General features: G+C 44.4%; 2 protein-coding genes across 5 annotated transcripts; one reads left to right on the top strand and one right to left on the bottom strand.

Annotated features, from left to right (window-relative positions):
- Positions 1 to 1,386: 1,386 nt before the first annotated feature.
- On the bottom strand, positions 1,387 to 9,563 carry miip (migration and invasion inhibitory protein). Of its 4 annotated transcripts, none has more exons than XM_057029690.1 (10): positions 9,266 to 9,563; positions 3,575 to 4,028; positions 3,188 to 3,369; positions 2,931 to 3,030; positions 2,723 to 2,834; positions 2,572 to 2,648; positions 2,358 to 2,481; positions 2,151 to 2,244; positions 1,994 to 2,083; positions 1,387 to 1,675 (listed from the first exon to the last, which is right to left on the bottom strand). In XM_057029690.1, exons 2-10 carry the CDS (start codon positions 3,765 to 3,767, stop codon positions 1,565 to 1,567), a joined length of 1,083 nt encoding a protein of 360 aa, XP_056885670.1. In that variant the 5' UTR covers positions 3,768 to 4,028; positions 9,266 to 9,563; the 3' UTR covers positions 1,387 to 1,564. The 4 variants fall into 4 exon arrangements, with proteins under 4 accessions (XP_056885670.1, XP_056885669.1, XP_056885668.1 ...); XM_057029689.1 differs by lacking the exon at positions 9,266 to 9,563 and adding an exon at positions 5,145 to 5,776; XM_057029688.1 differs by lacking the exon at positions 9,266 to 9,563 and having other exon boundaries at positions 3,575 to 5,776.
- Positions 9,564 to 9,800: 237 nt separating this feature from the next.
- On the top strand, positions 9,801 to 21,183 carry mmel1 (membrane metallo-endopeptidase-like 1). The gene is made up of 24 exons (XM_057029665.1): positions 9,801 to 9,970; positions 12,345 to 12,521; positions 12,816 to 12,854; positions 13,047 to 13,106; positions 13,297 to 13,458; positions 13,541 to 13,621; positions 13,863 to 13,958; positions 14,402 to 14,520; positions 14,612 to 14,677; positions 14,753 to 14,887; positions 15,022 to 15,111; positions 15,243 to 15,379; positions 15,459 to 15,552; positions 15,621 to 15,749; positions 16,987 to 17,085; positions 17,168 to 17,251; positions 17,345 to 17,448; positions 17,587 to 17,645; positions 17,951 to 18,070; positions 18,172 to 18,305; positions 18,383 to 18,448; positions 18,519 to 18,614; positions 18,693 to 18,769; positions 18,929 to 21,183. Exons 2-24 carry the CDS (start codon positions 12,365 to 12,367, stop codon positions 19,026 to 19,028), a joined length of 2,304 nt encoding a protein of 767 aa, XP_056885645.1. The 5' UTR covers positions 9,801 to 9,970; positions 12,345 to 12,364; the 3' UTR covers positions 19,029 to 21,183.
- The last annotated feature ends 270 nt before the right edge of the window (positions 21,184 to 21,453 follow it).

Below are 21,453 nucleotides of genomic sequence, written 5' to 3'. Positions count from 1 at the left end.
AAGCACAAACATGTGCTTCTGCTGGCTGGTTTTGTCAGGCTGGCTATTTCTTGATTAAATGATTACTAAGCAGTAATAATGTGCTGATCTGGCATGTTTGTGCCAGTGATTTATGCAATTTTAGATTATTTTAGCATACGCTTCACATATTCTGATTACTGATCATCACAGTTTCACCTCCAACCTTCATCGATGATTACAGTAACTTGGAGCTTCCCTCAGGGCTGTGGGACACCCCAGGGATCCAGATTGGGACCTATTCAGTTTGTGTTCAGCCAACGCTCCAGATCACAGACAGCAAGCGTGTCAGCCGTCCGCCATTTCTTGCAGATGATGTCGAGATGCATGGCTCATTCAGGGCATCTGACTTCCACGATGAGCTGTGGCCAGGAGAACGCCAACTTTTGCAACATGATACTGTCTTCGGAAAGAAAATGTCATATTTATAAATGTCATCCTACAGGTGTTTCTAGTGAGAACGATTCCCTTTAATGAGTGATATTAAAGCTGTGGTACATTTTAAAAGAGCCTCATTAAAAACAACAGATGAAAGCAGGCATTCAAACAGACTTTCAATCAGAGGGTTTGAATTTGTTTTATTTGTTGTGATTTTTCCATTGCCGATCCAAGATAATGTAAGCATTCTTTTTTTTATAACACACTAAGAACTTTCAAAAGAATCAAAGTATTCTCTTGAAAGATCCATTAATAATGATACATTGCGTCAGAAGTGTGAATTTCCCAGATTGGTTTTCGTATCACAAAACCTCACCTCACACAAAGCTTCAAGCCTGTGTCGTCGCAACAGTACAGTTAAATTCTGCCCCCCAAATCATCAGCAGCACACTTCCGGCTTTGAACAGAGAAATCAAACTTTTTAAAAAACAAAAACCTGTAGCTCTCACACAGCATGCTAGTCCTGCCCGTTTACTTTCTGAGGTCATTTTTAAAAAAATTGCTGATTGATCATTTTCACTGGAGTTGCTGGCGTACTGTCTGCAGCTGAGCAACAGCGGTGTTCTGCTGTGTGCAGTAATGTTTCCTGTGAACTGTAACCTCAGCGTACTTAATAAAACCCCAGCCGCCTCAGCTCGAAATTTTGCACAAGCCCCGGCGAAGAAATCAAAAACAGAAGCACAGGAGCACAACAACTGGAAAAGGAAGCAGCCTGATGTCTGAGGTGATTCAAAATGACTTCCTGTTACAAAATAAGTAAAACACACTACCAAATGGTGGACAACAAGCCACTCGCACACTTAATCCTAATCAGGGCTTCAGTGGTGATGTCAGTAAACACATTAAATGACTTAAGATTAAACAAAGTTTCTCTTATTGAGTTACCCTTTTCATACAGGTCTCATTGAGTATTTTGACTGGAAACATTGCTTGTGCTATTGATGTTTATTTTAAAAAAATCAATTTAAAACAAGGGATTGCACTCAAAGCTATCACTTTCTGCTGAAACATTTACTGTCCCATAGAAAAGGCAGATACGCTGACGTTATTAAAATGCAGAAGCAGACAAAGGGAATCCTCTAGATGACGCTGTTGTCACAGGAGCAGTTCAAAAGTGCTGCCTGGCCTTCTTCTTCTTCGGAGAGTCTTGGAAGGTGTGAGGAACCAGGAGAGGCGCATCGGACACCTGGTGATTCGATGCTCGCCGTTTAGAAAAACCCTGAAAAATCACAGCAGTGCTTCATCTTTCTGATGATGCTTCTATGAACTCTAACCACTCGTTCTGCTTTTAATTAGGTCCATCTGAACTTTTTTTAAACTTATAGTCAGAGGGATTTATTTCAAGCACTGTGATATTTTATTGGTGATGTGCGCGATATAAACGCAACTTCACCTGACAACTGATTACGGTACTGACGATACAGTGAGTCACAGAGGCGCCCGCTTCCCCTGACTTTCATTATCAGAAAACCTCAACACTCCCAAAGCTTCGACAATATCTTCTGACAACATCATCCAACAGCCTGCAGTGGCTCACCTCCTTCTCGTTCACGTTGCTACGCAGATCGAGGCTGCTGGGAGCCGCAAGTGTGTTCTGACTTCTGTTAGACCAACCCGCGAGGCAGTGCTGGGCAAGACCGGAGGAATTAACAGCAGCTCTTACTTAGGACAGTTCAGTTTGTTCAGTTACTCACCGAAGGCAGCCCCAAACTGTCAGTGTTAAAACTGCGTCGCCGGTGAGCTCTGAATTTGTACGGTGGCAGAACAGCAGCGCGAGGGATGCTGACCCTTTAAAAATCAAAATTGGAGGAGCCACGTAATACATGGAATTAGAAGAAGAGTCTGGATTCATCCATTTCAGAAGGCTAGGTTAGTTGTAATCAGACGCACGTCGCATTTACCTGACAAGAGCTGGGTTTTTCAAAGTGTGAGGATGTGAAGTTTTGTGCTTCTTGCAAACAATGCAACACTCTGTGTGAAGGGAGACGGGGAACAGTCTGCTGTTCATCCTGTACCAGAATGCACCTGAAATAAGTTGTGACAGACAGAGAAAAAAGATTACTTAGCTATACTGACAGAAGCCATCACAGAATAAAGAGAATTAAGTCCTCCTACATTGATGGGTGTCCAGATTAACCTCTGGGTTGCCCTCGTCGTTTAGCGCAGACAGGCCCAAAGGGGTTTCAGACAATCTGCGACACAAATGAAAGATTATTTCTCATCAATCACACGAGAGCCTGTCCTATAAATGGACCCAGATGCTCACTCTGTTCGTGAGCTGTGGACACACTCGGATTTGTTGAGTGAACGGAACAAGCACAAGTCACTGAAGAACTCATCCGAGCGTTCGATCACAGAGTCCTCAATGTCCAGGACTCCTTACAGGGGACAGAGATCAGGTTTTACAGCTTTTTTTTTTTTTTAAAGTGACTTATCTTGGATGAAATCATCAGACAGAGGGACCAACATGATACCTGCTATCCAGTCATACCCCAGTAAAGGTGGCAAATGATGTCTGGTGGAAGCAAGCAAACCGGCACATTCACTAAATGAGACCTCAGGGCTCCCACCCCTCTAGAAAAACAAACAGGTATCACAGCCCATTAGAGGTAGTCTAATAATACACTGCGCAATAAATCAATATTGATACATTAAAAGATAGAAGCATACTCCACGGCCTTCACTTTGATGACACTATTTGTAAACCAGACCCAATTTGTAGCGTTCTCACCGTCTTTTCCTCCTGGTTTTCTGTAAATGACCAAACACCAGTTTGCTCCTCATCAGGTGATCTGTCATCGTGGATGCTCCTTGTTTTTGTGAAAAAGTCTGAAGACTTGGAACATTTGGCTGATCCTTGTCTCTGTTCTGTGGTCAAAGATGTTGGTGAAACCTCGTGCTCGCAGACTGTATCTGATGAACACACACACACACACACACACACACACACACACACACACACACACACACACACACACACACACACACACAGATCACTTGCATTAGGGTCACAGCAGTAGCGCTGGTGGTTCTAAACAATACACAAGCAATGGTTAACTGGTTTAAAAGCACGACACACAACGCTACCGTTACCCTTTTCAGTGGATTAAATAAGTACCTGCAAATCTCACGCTGGGCTTTGCTGAAGTTGCCCCGGCGGAGCTGAGTTCCTCCCCCGTCAGAACCTGGAACTCTGCCCGCATCGCCTCCGCATCATAGCGGCCACTCAGGCGCTCAAACGCCCGCTTCTCCAGCTTCAGCCGTTTCACCAAATCTTTGTTGTGCTCCCGCAAAAGGTTCAGTTGTTCCATGCGGGACAGTTTTAAAGAAATTGTGTCAAACTACAATCACAGGATGTTTCTTTTGTGATTTCAAACTGGGGTCCTTCGGCTCCATAACAACCAGTTAGAAACAACGACGTGATTGGATGCCAACGTTTTACCCATCATGCCTTGCGTTTTCTTAAAGCGACAGTGACACTTTGGAGGGCTGGATTTAAGTTACAGGAATAGGAAGTGAACAACAGGGGGCGCTGTTTACCAATGCAGGGGCGCAGATATAGATGATTAGCGCTGAAATAAACACAGGAAAAAAGGTGTTACGAATAAAATGAAAGGAAAAACGCCAATGTTCAAATAGTACTTTATGCTGTCATCACATCAAGTGATTATTATGTGCTTTATTAAGATTTGACCTTCAAATTAAATGTTAAAAATTCAACTAAATTCAATAAAGTGTACAAATTCAAAACGCCTGCTACTTTGATTTACAATAAAAAAAATAATGGCACAGCTATTCTAAGTTTAATATTTAATGTCAAAGAACATACATTTCCAAGCTGGTGCTTTTTCTTAGGGTATTGATTTACCTTTACCCTATTGTATAGCGCATTCCCACAACACATGACAAACTGACAATTTATTTTGCTTTACGTAATTACATTATTGATTATCGTGTGGAATAAAAGTTTATTCTGTTTTATTGTACGCTTATTATGGGTATTCCCACTGTGATATTTATATTATAATACATATTCTATGCACATGCATCAGATACATACTGGAGGTCTTCATATAGACTTTTTTTTATTAGACATGAACATCTCTTATCATGCAGCATTTTTGTCTGTTTTTTTTTTAGCCCCAAATAGCAACAAGATGATGTGATCAACAGGTCTGCACACAGCATCACCAAGTGAAAGTAAAAATTCTTTGGCTTGATTCCAGTGTTAATGTTTTGATACTGCCCTGCTGTCAACCACACTCCGGTGTCTTATATTATTTACATTAAACCTGTCCATCCGTGGAGCTTCTAATGACGGGGTGGCAGGTGTTGCAGGGTCACAGTCATAATCGTATGCTCGATCCCCCACGGAGAGAATGGCATGGAGCCGCGTGGGCGAGCTGCTTCTCAGTATTCAAGTCACGGCTTGTTAGCATTGAGAGCCATCTAAGCCAGTCCAGTATGATTAGTTGACCACAGTAGTGTGGAGTTGTACCCTATTATCATTAAACGCTGCCAGTCATGAAGTCATATACTCCTCGCTGTCCTTCTAATTACACCCCCACTGTTAGGCTCCACGCAATTACTGCTTGCAGCTGGAACGCTTCATTGTTCATTAGACACAGGGGGAAAAAAGGACACATCAAAACAAAAACACATGAAAAAGCTGAATTACTGCGACGTACCATGTTGCTTTCCCCCTGAACTGTAAAAGCTATTTTGATGAGAGGTTAAATGCCTTCAAGAATGACACACTCAACATGAGCTGGATCTGGATGACTGCAGAGCAAACACAGAATTGCCTGTCTTCAATGGCGACCCTGTTTTAAACCAGTTTAATGCTGCAGCGTTTGCACGGTTCTCTGCGTGTAAACAGGGTGGATTGCTGTAGAAATCAAACCACCGTTAGCGCTCGTGATGTAAAGGATGCCTTCGGTGTGCTTTCAAGAATGGTTTGTGGTTTGTGATGTCAGACGGGCAAGGACTTCATACTGTGGTAGATTGCCATGGTGACACATCTGTTGCACTGGTTATCTAAACTGGTGGAAATATGTATATTAATACCACCTACTGGTTTATAGTCTTGGAACATGAGCAGATTATGTTCCAGTTTCTCATTTAACCACAATCACTAATCATCAATCAATCATGCTACATCTCAGCATCCTAGAATTATGAAGAAGGCTACTTATATGTATGGCAACACCAGGTACGAGTGTTAGAACAGGAAAACTAGAGCACCCAAAAATCTATGAGGCTTTTAACGATGTCACCGACGATGATGTCACCATCTACAGACATTAAGGCTGTCATACAGCTTGTCTCTGTACGCGATTCTCTGAGCTACAAAACTTGTTTATAGACCAAGTACTGTTGTGTGCTGGGTATGACGAGACAGTCTACACGGACCATCTATAGGGACCATCTATAGGGAACATCTATACGGACCATCTATAGGGAACATCTATAGGGACCATCTAGGGACCATCTTTAGCATGAGTGGGCAAATCCAGTCCTCGAGGGCTAGATCTGCACCAGGTTTTCTATCCTACAGACACGCAACAACCCTGATCTATAGGGACCATCTACACTGTAGATGGTCCCTATAGGTGGTAGATTCTACAGGGACCATCTACAGGCACGGTACCAGTGAATCTCACGAACATTTTACATTGGCAGCTGGTTTGTTCCTGAAGAATGATGACATTGAATAAAGAAGAACAAGGCATTTTTACTGGTTCTGGAGATACAGAGTAAAGGGTCTCCTGTGGAAACATATTGTGTTTAATGTAACACTTCATCCAGTCAACATGAGAAGTTGAGACACAAGGCACCTCCACTTTTATTTGAAATTTGTGTGACTTCTCTTTATACAAGGGCAAAATGGTCCCATACAGGTCTCTACTGGGTCCTGCAAGACCTCCACCACTACTGATCACAACTGGTAGTGATGCCTTTAAAGTTGGCATGCAAAGACACTATAGGAGGTACAGACTAAACATTATTGCTCAGCCCTCTGACACAGCGTCACTGAGACAGCAACAGCTACCACTCCCAACAAGCTAAAATGCACGGTCTCACACGTGCCAGGCTGTGAGCGTGCGCGTGAACATTTGGACAAATCCCTGACCCTGAAGACCTGCTGAGGAGACTGACGGAGGAAAATGGAGTGGGGGGAGGTTTGACACATTGAGTGACCAGCAGGATTGTGGAGGGGAAATGTTCTGTGCTGATAAAGAAACGAAGGAGCGATTGGTGCTGCCGCTCTGGTGATAGCGGCAGATGCCATTAAGATAGGGAGGATTAGACCTGCCAACAACACTGTCCAAGCTGATGCAACCTGAGGGGCAGGTGGAGGGATCCCAGCCACGGGGGTCCGCCTTCACTTTGCTTATGTGACCCCCAGGGGTTTAAAAGAGCTTCTTAAAAACTACAAATGCCTAAAGCGCTTCAAATTTAAAATAATCTATATGCTGTGGCCAGATGACTGATGTAACATAAATTATGGAGCGTTTTATAATCAGCGTTCACGTTATAAATGGTTTATAGCCAAGTCAATCAGATTTGCCTCAGGTTCAGACATAAGTCAGACAGAATCGGGAGCTTTTTTCTGGGACTCATTGGTGGTTTGTGTGTTGCTGCATGTCTGTTTTATGGCTGTTTAACACCTGCAGTAAATCAGCCGAGCAGGAACATTCCAGTTAATCACCAGCTTTTGTCTGCAATGGTTTAGTGTGTGTGTGTGTGTGTGTGTGTGTGTGTGTGTGTGTGTGTGTGTTAGTGTGGGGGGTGCTGGGGGACATGAAACTGAGAGAATGCTGTCGAGCTGACATGGAAGGAAAGAAAGTGTCATGTCAGACAGACACACGTCTTCAGGAGTTGCACGCTTCAAACCACCAACAGTCGTCTGTGCCGCTATTTCCTCCTGACTGCTGCTTGAAGCAGCTGACACGATACGATCACCTCCTTTCTATGCACCTTGAATATGTTTTCTTTTTAAAAAACAGGGCTTTAAGCCAAGCAATTAAAATCTGAAATATTCCACTCTGGTTTAGCTCCTGCTGGGCTAATCCATCACTGTCTAAAATAGTCCATAATTAAGAAGGAGGGAGAACATAAAGCGGGGATAGCTGTTATTGTCTGGTTCTGAGCTAAAGAATGGAGTTTTTTATTTTATTTTTTTTAAATGGAGCAAATGTAAAACAAAAACTCTGATTAATGAATCGGGGTCCTAACATGGATATTTTCATAACGGTGTCTCCTGTTATTACTAAAGAAAAGTACATTTAATGAGTACACAACCTGTAATTAGGGCTTCCCCCCCCCCAGCAAAGCATTAAAACTACTTCCCCATGATGGTGGCAACAGTGTTTTCTGCTTCGAGAGTTTCCCAGCTTATATTTACTTTTTATCCCACAGACTTTTGCAAAATTGAGCAGCCCTCTCCATCAAAAACATACAGGAGGATTCATCAATAAAAGCCTAATTAAAAAGCTTTCAGGCTTGTTTTTCCACTAACACTAATCACCAAGATGGTCTAGTATTTGTTTATGGCCTTTCTCAGAATAAATATACACTGGCTTACAGAGAATGCATTTCCAATAATCGAATTTGAGAGTGCCTGCTTAAGATAATTAGCTTTATGCTTGCATTTGCTCATGTAATACCCAGATTTGAACCTGCAGCAGAGCAGAGATTTGATATTGTTTGGAAGGTCTTACGCAACGAGATGCCGGTGCACTCCACAACACAGATGTGGAAGCACCAGCACAAAAAAGCAGGTCGCGAGTCCCAGATACATGTAATATTAAAGCTGAAAAGATCTGAAAAGGCCCTCCTTTAAAAGCACCAATTTGATTTGCTCTTCATGGAAGATCATATTAGCAGAGGCAGATTAGTCAGAGCAGATGCTCCTCTGCAGAAACCATAAATCAGCTTCCATTTAGCACAGTTTGCAGCGAGGCTCTCACCAAGTCTCTCCTCATTACTGTGACTAAATACCTGAGAGGGTAAATTAAGGTTTCCAAAATAATAAATGGGATGCAGGTTTCATTTCATTTTCAGACAGAAACTGCAGTAAACCTAGAAAAACACTGTAGGTCTGAGGATACACTCCTCTAGTTCTTGTTTTGTGTCATGTCAGATTTATTATCCCGAAAACAGTTTTGCTCGGTTTACACACACGATTTTGCCTTCATTTGACTGTCCGGTTCGAGCACTTATAAGTGTATTCAACCTCCCAATAGCTGCTCCTCCCAGTCTTTCCTAAGTTGGAACTGTGCTGTTGATGGGTGGTTGGAACAAGATTGCCACTTATTGTTAAAAGAAAGATAACACAAAAAGAGGACGTTACCATTCCTTCCTGTTTATTACGAGGAAGATATGGGCAGTATGAACATTTAATCCTCATCGAGGATGAGGTTTCGGATATTTAGCTGCCTTCGATGGGCGCTCTGAGCATTTGGGGAGGAGTTTGGTGCTCAAGGGCACCTTAGCAATGCTCTGAAAACTCTGCTGCTACAAACTATTTTTTTTTAATATTGTAGATCTTCACCAGCACCAAAAAACTTCCTAAATCTCCAAATTTGCCTTTAAAATACCACCCGCCACGCTAAACCGATATGCTGATTTGTGGCATCCTCAGTGCCGGGTTCCTCTCTGTCCCTTTCTTGAGACCCGATCTCAGTCAGACCAAATTGAAATTCTATTGAATTCATGTCAAAGTAACATCGGAGAGGAAGTACGGACAAAATCTGTACATTGATTTTTGCAAACAATGTACAGATTCCTGGTTTTTGGATCAAACCTGGCTGTGGTTCATCATGCTGATAATGAGCACAGGTGCCACGTAATCCTGGTCTGACCCCGGTCCGAGGGTTGGGGTCCGCCATCTTCCATCTTCCTGAGGAGCGGCTTTTTTTTCTGCATATGCAGAAGAAAGCAGTGTGAGAAGGTCAGTGACTGCTTGTTTCACAGAGAGCCCTGAAACTGATTCACAAACTCTGCTCTTGGATCATCCGTCGGCGGGTTTCACGAGTGTCTTCCCTCCTACGGATTCACCGGACCTTTCTGCCCATTCCTGCCCACCGAGCTCATGGATAGAGGTCATATCATAGCTGACCTCCACCCTTCATGCTCAAAACTGTTGACCTTTTCTTCCTATTTCGACGGTGTCATTTGAAAAAAACCCAATGCCATCAGCCCACCCTCCCTCCCTCCCTCCCTCCCTCCCTCCTTCCCTCCCTCCCTCCCTCCCTCCCTCCCTCCCTCTCTCCTTCCCTCCCTCCCTCCCTCCCTCCCTCCCTGCGTCCTCCCTCCATCTCATGCTCTCACTCTTTCTCCACTGCCTCACTCAATCCCTGAGCGGCAAACTGAACCGGATAACATCTGCAGCTCGCAGCACAGACTCATTTCTCTCCACACCAGCTCTGAGCGGATGCTCAGCAGGGGTGTTTGAGATATTAGCCCGCTGCGGAGGACCGGCTCGGGGACGTCTGCCATCACCACAGAGGTGAGTCCCTGGGTTCTTGAGGCGGACTGGGTTGAAGTTGCGGCATCAGAAATCCGGGGCTCTTGCATGTCCTTCGTGCATCAGCACGTCCCCTAAATTTACAGCCGATCACTGGTGTGAATGCACGCCGCTTTTGTGGAGGCAGAAACGCTGAAGTAGAGAAAAAACGCGCAGGCGGCTGGCAGCCCGAACAACGAGTTAATCCTTGTTTGGTTTGGAAGGCAAAGTTTAGATAAGAACAGTACCAGTCAAAGATCAGAGCCATATGTAATCTTAATGTGCTTAACTTCAGAAAACTCCAAAACATTTAGTAGAGATTCGAAAAAGGCAATTTTTTAAATTGTTTTGAGGATTTCTCTGGGGGGGACTGCAGACATCATTGGTGCTGATGTGTTTTTAGTGGATGTCTCTCATGCATGACTGGGTCACTGTTTTGGATTCGGCCGTTGGTGAATGTTTCGCATTTGCCCAGTAACTCAGCGCTACATGAACACATTTCAAGGTTTCATTGTTTTCTGTTTTGATTCCCAACATTCTAATTTTGGTTCAAAACCCTTTAAAGGCTGTTTAGAAAAGACGAGGTCAGTATTATTAGATGGTCGAATACACTGGCACTTCTGTCAGCTCAGAATATTGTGCACGTTGCTGCCATCAGCTTCTGTGAAGATTTGATGACAATATCGGGAAACGAATGCACCATCGTGGAATAAGAACAGGGTCTGCTCAGAACTGAAGTTTGAAGGATTTAAAAAAAAAAAAAAGTTTGAATCAAAACTTAATTTAGCTCTTTAACTTTTGGAGAAAGAGAGATTTTATTGAAGGTTTTTTTAATTGCTAGATGTTGAAGGTTATTTGAAAATGTTTTTGATTCAATAATTTTTGAATTTGTATTTAACAACCCCGTTGTGAAAAAGAGTCTTATTAAGCACCAGTGGGAACAGAGCGGCCTGAAGGCTGAGTGACAGCTGTGTGTTTAATTTAAAGCGACTGCCGTGGTGTTTTCTGCAGGAGATGCGGCTAAATAAATTGGATCCATCCAAATGACGATCAGCATTTATACAGCACATTCGTTCATGTGGTGGCTGCATTATCCTTAAATTTATTTGTGTAATTACTAATGAAGAGATTGTTCAGCCAAAATTAATTTACCTTTTCATCCTGTATGGTTTTCATCATCCCAGTTGTATTTTTCAGAACCTCATCTTGTGTCAGTGTCTGTGTGAGGGTCTCCCACTGAGCCTCGACCCCCCCACCTGGCTGTTTCGTTTGGAGGGTTATTCATTGTTGAACATGTCACATGTCTAAACACTTCAGGTGCAAAACTATATTTTTCTGGACCTTTTAGGGTCTCCTAGCAGTCAGTTTAGGGGCCAAAGCAGAGAGAACAATAACTATCCTGAGATTGGTCCTCAGAGGCAGCTCGTGTGCTGTCCAATGGTGAGGATGTCTACTCTTCATCACCGCAGTGTCAGAAATGTGGTGATGAGTATTCATCAGCAGGGGCTCAGGGGCCACACCCCAGATTTACAGCCCTGTCAGCCGTAATGACCAGCAGGGCTGCTTATGAAGGAACAGGTGCTGCAGGGTGAGCAGATGCTGCTGAATGCCCCCTGTGATCGTCTTTTATCCCCCCCACAAGCGTTCATTTCCAATATTGTCTTCACACATAATTGCTGTGCATAGACAATGGTGCTTTGAAATGTTGGTTTGTTTTGTTTTTTCTTTCAAAATAAGAAAATGTTAAAGGGTTATTTACTGCTCTGAATAATGTGAAAATTTCCCCGGAGTGGCATTCAAAACAAAGTTATTAAATGTTTTCAAGACTCCTCCATGGAGAAACACGGTGACCAGACATTATGCCACGTTCTATGAAATATCAACAAAACTCATCTGTTCTATTTGTGACATTCAGCTTCTCATGAATTGTTTTCCTAATTAACGACCAACCAACCTTTTTTTAAACCATAACTTTACAAATTGTTTATTTGCATTTATTTTCCCCTGTTGGTTGTTTACACATTGTTGTGTAAATCATGTTTTTCTCCAAGTTTTAAACAGCGTTTCTATAGTCTTAAGCAGTTAATCCTCTTGTTTTTAATTGGTGCAATAATAATAAGATTGCCTCGTCTTTAGGCTGAAACATTTGACATCACATCACAAACACGTGTTTTCAGGCTCAGCAGTTTTGTAAACTCCTGTCGGTGAAGTTGTTGTAGGTGTTAGTCGTTGAAGCTTATACGCACTGCAGGTCAGCTGGCACCGTTTTACTGATGGATCACTACACAGCCCCCACATACACAAACACACACACACACACACACACACTCTCTCTCTGCACGGACCATCCCACACTCCAATGCTGTGTTTTCCACAGAGCCGGCTGTCAGGAGGAATATGGGCAAATCGGAAAGCCAGATGGATATCATGGAGAAATCTAATAAACCCGGAAAACATCGCTGGACGGCCACAGAAATCGGCCTGTTCGTGCTGCTGATGTTGGTCAGCTGCGCCCTGGCTGGCCTGGTTGTCCTCTACACCTCGGCAGCCAAAGGTAAGGCCCCACTGTCAAGCTCACAGGGGAGTGATCCAATTCTCACAAGCGGTGGCGCTAATGGACACGGGGGATGATCCCGACCCCGACGCAGGAGCACGCTGTTTTATGCAAAGGCGATGCTCTTATCACCCTGTTACCCTGTGACATGAATTGACCCCAGCAGATTCTTGAAAGTTGGAGTTTGAACGCGGATACATAAGACATGGACACAATACAATCATTATGGTTTCTTATGATGAAATAAGCTCCGGCCCAAACTGCGTCTGATGTCTGTAATCTGATTTTCTGCAGAGCGGTCCAACGCATCCAGCGTGTCGAGGAGCACGGCAGGTGAGTGTCGGTGGAAAGGATAAACGGGCATGTGTCATGTGGAGGACAAAAGTCACCGGCATGCTGTAACGGCAGATCGGTAGAGCATCAGCACGTCACTCCTGATGTCGACAGTCCCGATTCACCGGCACGTTTCCACACGTTTCTGAGCTGTTTAAGATAATAACTTGTTTTAATAAATGCTTTTTCCAGGACAGCTGCTCCAGTCCAGCCTCAACCCCGTGTGCACCACTGCAGACTGTGTCACTGCAGGTGAGTGGACGAGTGTCGGCCTTTCTGTCGCTGTTTCTTTCTCTCTGCTTCGCGCTACAGCATCAGTTCCCTGCAAAACACTTTTTCTCTCCACATGTAATTTTCTGTGGTTCCTCTCTGATTCCTGACCTCTGTGCACCCCCTTCTCCACCCCCCACCCTCCCCACTTGGCGTCCGCCGCGCTCCGAAGCTGCTCGGCTCTTGCAGAACATGGATACATCTGTGAAGCCTTGTGATAATTTCTACCAGTACGCCTGTGGGGGATGGCTGGAACGGCACGTCATCCCAGAGACCAGCTCCCGCCACAGCGTCTTCGACATTCTGAGGGACAAACTGGAGATTGTCCTCAAAGGTCAGACGAGGCCCACTGCATCTGGAGCCCTGCCTTCGTTCTCAGATGACTATCCTCCCCCCTGTGTGTTCTGTTGTTGCAGGTGTTCTTGAGACGGAGAGTGAACAGGACAGGGATGCCATCAGGAAAGCCAAAGTCCTCTACAGCTCCTGCATGAACGAAAGTGAGGTTCTCCTGATGCGGCTGGAACATGAGTGGCCACTTTAAGCATTTAGTAGATTAACAAATACATTTTGTCTTTCTAAATGAGGTAGTTGCTTTTCCCTGGGATGACTTAAGAGAATTTTACATTTGCAATACATACTGCAGTTCGAAGAAGTAAGTGTGTGTGTGTGCGTGTGTGTGTGTGTGTGTGTGTGGTGTGTGTGTGTGTGGTGTGTGTGTGTGTGTGTGTGTGTGTGCAGGTCTCATAGAGCAGCGTGACTCCCAGCCCCTGCTGAACCTCCTCGAGAGCATCGGCGACTGGCCTGCAGCATCAGAAGACTGGAACACAAGCGCTGGTACGAATACCTGCATCCCCCCCCCACACACACACACACAAGTATTCAAGTTCCGAGCAAATATGTTCTGTCACGCAGGGTGTGTAGCTGTGTTTGTGCCGAGTAAATTGCTGAGTTTGTGCTTTGTTTGCTGGTTGGAGGCGCTGCCGCTGAGCCGTCAGGTGCGAGGGTGAGAGCGCGATGAGTGGGCAGAGAAACGGGCCTCACTCAGGGCTACGAAGGATGTTTTAAATAGTCCACTCTGCTCTTCCCCGTGCTCCCAACTCTTGCCACTTTAATTATATGTAATCATAAGCGTAGGCTCGTCACACAAGGCTGCGCGGGCAGATTTAGGCCGGCAAAAGCGCTGCTGAGGAGAGTAATTGCTGCGGGCCGTCGCATTTAATGTCGCTTTGTGCAGGGACAAATGTTTTTAAATGAAGCACACTTTGTTTCTATTGCAGGGGAGGCGTGGAACCTCGAGGACACGCTGGCCACGCTTACGGCTCGCTTCCACAAAAAGGTCCTGCTGGACATGTACGTGTGGACCGACGACCGTGACTCTCGCCGTCACATCATCTATGTGAGATCTTTGTATTTGCTTTGTGCTGCTCGTTTCAGTTTCATTTGTTGAGCAGATGAGCTAAAATACCCTCCCCTCCCATTTTAATTAGATTGATCAGCCCAGCCTTGGAATGCCATCAAGAGATTATTACTTAAATGATGGGAACTACAAAAAGGTGACATTTACTTCAATTTCACGGGAACGGTGTCATAGTCACAGCTGTTTTTGACTTGATGGTTGGATGACACAGGTTCGTGAGGCCTATCTGCAGTTCATGGTGTCTATTGCAAAGATAACCCGAGAGGACAGGAACTTGACCCAGGATGACGAGCGGCTTTGGGAGGAAATGACCCAAGTACTAGAGCTGGAGACAGACATTGCCAATGTAAGCCTGGACATGGAAGGAAAGGGAATCTGTAGATGGTGGAAATGCAAAGTTAATAGAGATAAACTGGAAATCGGTAAAATCAAACCACAGCTAAAGAGTTTGTTTTTTTTAAACTCTCTCTCATGAATTAGGCCACCTCGCCAGCAGAGGAGCGCCAGGACGTCACCGTTCTGTACAATAAGATGACAATTGGAGAGTTACAGAACACTTTCAACTTCAATGTACGTCTCACTTTATTTTGTTCCATCTTGTGTTACAAGCTGGACCAAATAACTGTTACCTTCGGGGAAATATGATTGCAGTATCAGGTTCAACCACTGTGTGGTTATTTAAGTCGTGTTTTGTTTTCCAGGGTTTTAACTGGACGCGGTATATTCAGGGTGTGCTGTCCTGCGTGTCCATTGACGTCCTGCTGGAGGAGGAGGTGGTGGTGTACAGCTCTCCGTACCTTGAGAAGATGAACGACGTTCTCCCCAAACACAGCGTCAGGTCAGCTTACAGGCACGATGGTGCATCAAAAATGCATAGAACTCTCCAACAGCTGACACCAGCGAATGTGCCCTCCCAGAACTATGCAGAACTACCTCATGTGGCAGCTCATTGTCGACAGGGTCAACAACTTGAGTCGGCGTTTCAAAGATGCCAGAGCCCGCTACAGGAAGGTACGCTTATCATGACCCGGCGATCATTTTGGCCTGCCTGTTACAGCATTAACGACTTGTGCCCTCAGACTCTTTATGGAACCACGGCAGAGGATGCTTGGTGGCGGGAATGTGTCCGTTACGTCCAGAGCAGCATGGAGAATGCAGTTGGAGCTCTGTACGTGCGTGAAACCTTTGCTGGAGAGAGCAAACAAATGGTAAGTGGGCAAGTTCAAAGCTTTGGAAAGCTTTTGTGCATCACAACAGTCCCAAGGTCCAATATTTCTTATTTTCTGTGATGAGTAGAACTCAAGCGATATTCACACAGGGAAGGTACCTGAAATTTTTGGCACAATGAAGCTGCAGGTGAACTTTAATGAACCTTCACAGTGTTTTCGTCTGAAAGTTTTGAAAATATGTTTCAAATTTTAAAAACCTTGGGGAAGTGAAGATGATTCAAGTCTGGGCTCTTATCAACACAATGATCTTGAGCTGGTGTTTGCTGTCAACGGCCGTCAACAGGGGTTTGGACTCCAGGCCGAATGTTACTTGGATGAGGGCAATGGTGGAGCAGCATGCCTACTGGCTTTGGAAATCACTGAGAAAGAGCTAGTTTCCTTTTCACGACCACCTGAGAGAGCTCACCAGAGCTCCTTTCATGAGCATGTTTTATCTCATTGTCTCCACTTAACCCTGAGGTGCTGAGAGTCTCATTTGGACCTTGCCGCCTTCAGACAGTAAGAATGTGATGATTGGTCTTGACTTGGTGGTTTTGTTTTTGTCATATATTTATGATTTGTTTTCCTTGCTGATTGTTTTCAAGCAAAATCCAAAGCAACTGTCACCTCATGGCCATGCAAAACTGGTCTACAGCTTCATATCTGAAGATTCAAACTCATGATCTAAGCATGACTGTGTTTGTTGTCGATTGCGTGAGGCTTGTTTCCACAGCAGGAACTTCCCCCATAAAAGGGCCATTTGCTGGAACTTTTATGGGGCCTAACCCACTCCCTGCTCTAGGGTAGGTAGTTACATTGGCTTTGAAAAACTGTGTGGTGTCTGAGGTTTACTCAGCTGTTTACTTATTATTTCTCATCGAAACTGTTGCACAACTCATAGCAAGTGGTCCTTCCCCACATGGGAGATACCACCATTGAGAGGGCCAAGTGAGAGGACTGGTTCCTATAATGTTCCTGCCCCCATATTTACCAGGAGCTCCTGCAGTGGTCTCCTATGGTTTGGTTCTGTTTTACTAGCAGTTGAACTGCTGCTTTAAAGGGAGTAAATAGAATAATGAACAAAGTCAGGATTAGGAGTGGCCTTCCATCAGGCATCTTCTGAAATATAAATTTGTAAATTTGCATCTCATAAATCAGGAAAAACCCCTAAATTCCCCAACACTGCTAAGATGCAGCCAGTGAAACCTAGACACCCTATGAGTTACCGTGTTCACAGGTCAGTGACCTCATCAGGAAGATCCAGAAAGCATACGTGGAAACGTTGGAGGAGTTACGCTGGATGGATGGTCCATCAAAGGAGAAGGCCAGGGAGAAGGTAAAGGAGACACCCAGAAACTATGGCTGTGTTTTACACACAGTTTGGGTGTCATCTACCCTTTATTCCTTATCTTATACAGGCCATGGCGATCAAAGAGCACATCGGTTACCCGGATCACATCCTGCAGGAACGAAACCAGAAGCTTGACCAGGAATACGCACATGTATGTAAAAGCTGAGTGCATCTCCGCTACCTGCTGTCGTAAAATGAAGGCTCGCATGGACTCATCACCCATTTGTCCTGATTCTCCCTAAAGCTTAATTTCAGCGAGGAACACTACTTTGAAAACATCCTGGAGAACCTCAGGTGTGAAGCGCACAAGAGCCTGAAGAAACTCAGAGAACCGGTGGATCCAGACATGTAAGTTCTGATCCAACAATCACTGCTACATGTCCCCCAACACAGGCTCTTACAGCGCCGATGGCAGGAGCAAAGCACTGCAGGCAGCAGACTGAAAATGTGCTCTCTGTGATCACTTCAAACCCTTTATCTCCTCAGGTGGATCATCGGTGCCGCTGTGGTGAATGCCTTCTACTCACCCAACAGAAACCAGATAGGTAAAGTCGGAATCAATAGAGCCTGTCTGACCAATTGGCGTACTTATGGACCGTCTTTGGAAAGATGTAGTGCGGTGCTCACAGGTTTCACCTCAGCAAAAAGCAGCGATGAAAGACACATCAGAACTTGTTTGGTGTAGATTAAACTCACATTCATGGCTATGCGGCTCATTTCCTCACATAATCTGAATGTCTCACAGCCTGACCACGGCGATGTGCAAATCAGCGCTCACCCAAGGTCGAATAGAGTGAATCAAATCGGTTCAGTGTGTCGAGTAATTTCTTTTTTCTCTCTCTCTGACAAGTTTTTCCAGCAGGAATCCTGCAGCCGCCTTTCTTCAGCAAACATCAGCACCAGGCCCTCAACTTTGGGGGAATAGGAATGGTCATCGGCCACGAGATCACGCATGGCTTCGATGACAACGGTGGGATTCGAGCGCTCCGGCAGATATTTTAGGGAGTCCAGCCCATCAGATCCAGCTCTGCTCTTCTTGCCCTTCTCAGATGCCACTCTGTTTCCTCACAGGGCGCAATTTTGACAAGGACGGCAACATGTTAAACTGGTGGAGCAATTACTCTGCTGAGCACTTTAAAGAGCAGTCCCAGTGCATGGTGCAGCAGTACGGCAACTTCAACTGGAAGCTTGCAGGAGGACAGAACGTGAGCGGCGCCTTGTCCCACATCACCGGTGTTTCAGTGTTAAGCCTGTTTTCAGGGTTTGGTCCTTGTGGTTGCAGGTCAGCGGAATCAGCACTTTGGGGGAGAACATCGCCGACAACGGAGGCGTTCGTCAGGCCTATAAGGTGGGACGTGGACTTGAAGACAGGTTTTCGGGACACACTGCAGGTCTGAAACGTATGTGTGTGTCCGCAGGCTTATCTGAAGTGGGTGGAGACAGAAGGTGAGGAGCCTCGGCTGCCTGGGCTAGACATGGATCACAAGCAACTGTTCTTTCTTAATTTTGCCCAAGTAAGTGAGAGAAACGCCAAGTTTAACCTCTGGCAGATCAAAAACGAGGCAATCAGTAATCGCCTGACTTGTATCCAGGTGTGGTGCGGTGCTTATCGACCCGAATATGCCAGCCAGTCCATCAAGACTGACTCACACAGCCCATTAGAATACAGGTAAGGAGTTTATATACCGAGCCAATATGATTATTTTACTATATTCTTACAAATATCCTCCTATAGTTATGGGGTTGGTACCTACATTATAACATAAATAACAGGATATAGTTTTTCTTCATTTTGACTACATCACTGCTACATTCCTTGTGTCTTTAGGGTGTTCGGGTCCCTCCAGAACTTTGAAGCTTTCTCAGAAGCTTTCCAGTGTCCAAAAGGCAGCGCGATGAACCCTGAGCTGAAGTGTCGCGTCTGGTAGAAGCGTTTGCTCACAGTGTTATTTATTTTATTTGGTTTTTTTTTAAACACAACTTCAAGCTTGTACTTCTGGAAGCTGCTGAGATGTTCCGCAACACCAGAACATTTGGGGCTCACAATGCTAACGAGGATGTTTGAATCGAGAAAACACGCAGAAGAAAAAAAGTCCCGTAAGTAGGGAAATTTTAGTAGCACTTAGCTTTTATAAGACAACAACAGTTCAACGACGTGTGGTCGTGAATGTGGATAAATGGGGCTTTTCTGGACAAAGCGATGATGGTACTGGATTAGACTTCTTGATGTCTTCATGAGATGTTCTTGCAGGTGTACTGTGCACTCTGTGTATTTATCTATGTATTAAAATGGATGACACCCTCTTTTCTCATCTACATTGGAAACAAAACTCTTAAATTTCATCTCCAGATGTGCAGATCACTCAATTGAACTCAATCCTAAATCTCTTGTAATGAACATTCCTCCTTAATCATTAATCACGGGCTTGATTTAGCACCACTGGTGTGTCATAGTGAAGACATCCCATAATTTCAAGAACCACAGTATGGGAGTTTGCTGAGCCACGTCTGAATTAGTCACACTCTGCAAGGTTGCTCATTCATTGTTACACAATTATCCAAAGACTTTAAGACTGTTAAATCTTTGCAGCTTTAAACTTAAATTACTCTGAGAACTATAGAAAACTTACAAAGCTACTTTTTTTTTTGTTGGGGGGGTGGAGTTCTTCATGTTCTGCCAGTTTTTGTTGAGTCACTGTAAAAATGTATGTGTCCTATTATTATATTGTGATAGAGACAGTCGGGTGGAATATTTTGACTTTTAGAATGTTTGGCTGCTATCAACTGTGCCGCATGAGATGCAAATGCACCCTAAGTGCGCGCGCTAGGACGCAGAACCACCTGAATTCACTTTAATCAGCTCTTTGTAAGATCAGAGGGCGACCAGGACAGTGGAACCCAGTGTAGCCAGAACCACAGAAGAATGGAGACAGTCATTATAGAGGCAGCCGGGCTGTTATTTTCTACTTTTATTAACAAGTGATGGCTGAAGGATCAAAGCAAAGAGCTTTTCCAAGGAGCATGCAGGGAGGTATTGACTGCAGGTGTTTGTGCCCGATAGAGTGTTCAGAGGAAGAACAACAACAAGCGCGTCGCTCGTTTTGTGTCTTTAGCTTTTGTTCAAACCCACGGAACAGAACATGACTTTTGAGGTCAAGCTGACTGCGCGTTAGTGTCGCTCTCTCAGCCTTTAGATGTAACTATTGTCATGTGAAGCATATCGGTGTCCATGGTAAATAAAATAAAAATGATAATACTCTTCTATCAGTCCTTTTGATGAAGTTCTATGGTAGGCGGAGGCTGAAAAAGTTGATTTAGAGTGTAGTTTCTGTTCATGGAGCTGTCTGTGTTGCATTGTTGTGGATTGGAAAAGCTTGGGGAGCTCCAGTGTTGTAGTGCACAAGCGAGCACAATTGCGATGTTTAACATAATCCACGTGGGGCAGAAATGTTCATCTGGTTTGTTTGGTCAGGCACTTGGTTTGAGTCAGCAGCGCGTCGTTTCCTGCTGGAGCACAGCTCAGTTTACCAGCGTTCTGTGTCAAAGGCTGTGTCATCGATCTGATTGTTTAGTCTCTCGCTGTGGTGCCTGTTGGTCCATCGACAGTTTTTCAGACAATTTGATGAGGCTGATCACGATGTAGAAGAAAGATGCTAAGCAATCTGCTCACTGTCAAATGGTTGTCGGGTCAATATGTTAAACCCTGAACCAGAGAAATGTAATTATTAGAGGAGAACCACTTGGGTTCTCGTGTTATTGTAGAAAGTCAATGTGCTGTATTGCAGTAGTTACAGTCTGGACTCTGGAGGCTTTAATTCTGGCTTATTACTTGTATTTAAATAGTAAAAATGTCTCGTTATGAAAGTAAAAGACAAGCACATATAGAGTTTCTTGTTTTATATGAATGTCTCAGCTGTAAACCAATCAGAGTTTATTTATCTACATAATTATTTATGGTGGAAAAAATATATAGCATTGTTGCTTTGTTGCGAGAATTCCAAAATTTAAAGATGTTTTATGAATGTTCCTGCTGCTATCTAATTATCTAGACTGCCATTAAACTCTCAACTTGTTGGATCTCAAGCGTTTGTTGACGTGTCGTCTTAAATTCTTTTATGCACTTGAAAGTCACCCAGGCGGAGGTGAGAGCGCCACGTGCTTTTGTGACCCCGCCACGGAGAGGACGCCGTGTTCATGTCACAGTCTTTTAAATGAGTAATGAATTATTCTACTGCTGTCATGAGAGGCAGGGCGGCACTGTAATTCCAGTATTTCTTTCCATTTAGTCCATTTCCATTTATTTCCAAGGTCATGCAATCAGATTAAGTTTGTCATGACTTTCAGGAACCAGAG

The sequence above is a fragment of the Takifugu flavidus genome, chromosome 4 (genome assembly GCF_003711565.1).
Source record: "Takifugu flavidus isolate HTHZ2018 chromosome 4, ASM371156v2, whole genome shotgun sequence".
Classification (NCBI taxonomy): domain Eukaryota; kingdom Metazoa; phylum Chordata; class Actinopteri; order Tetraodontiformes; family Tetraodontidae; genus Takifugu; species Takifugu flavidus.
The sequence above is the reverse complement of the archived record's forward strand: the minus strand, read 5'-3'. Positions and strand labels throughout refer to the sequence as shown.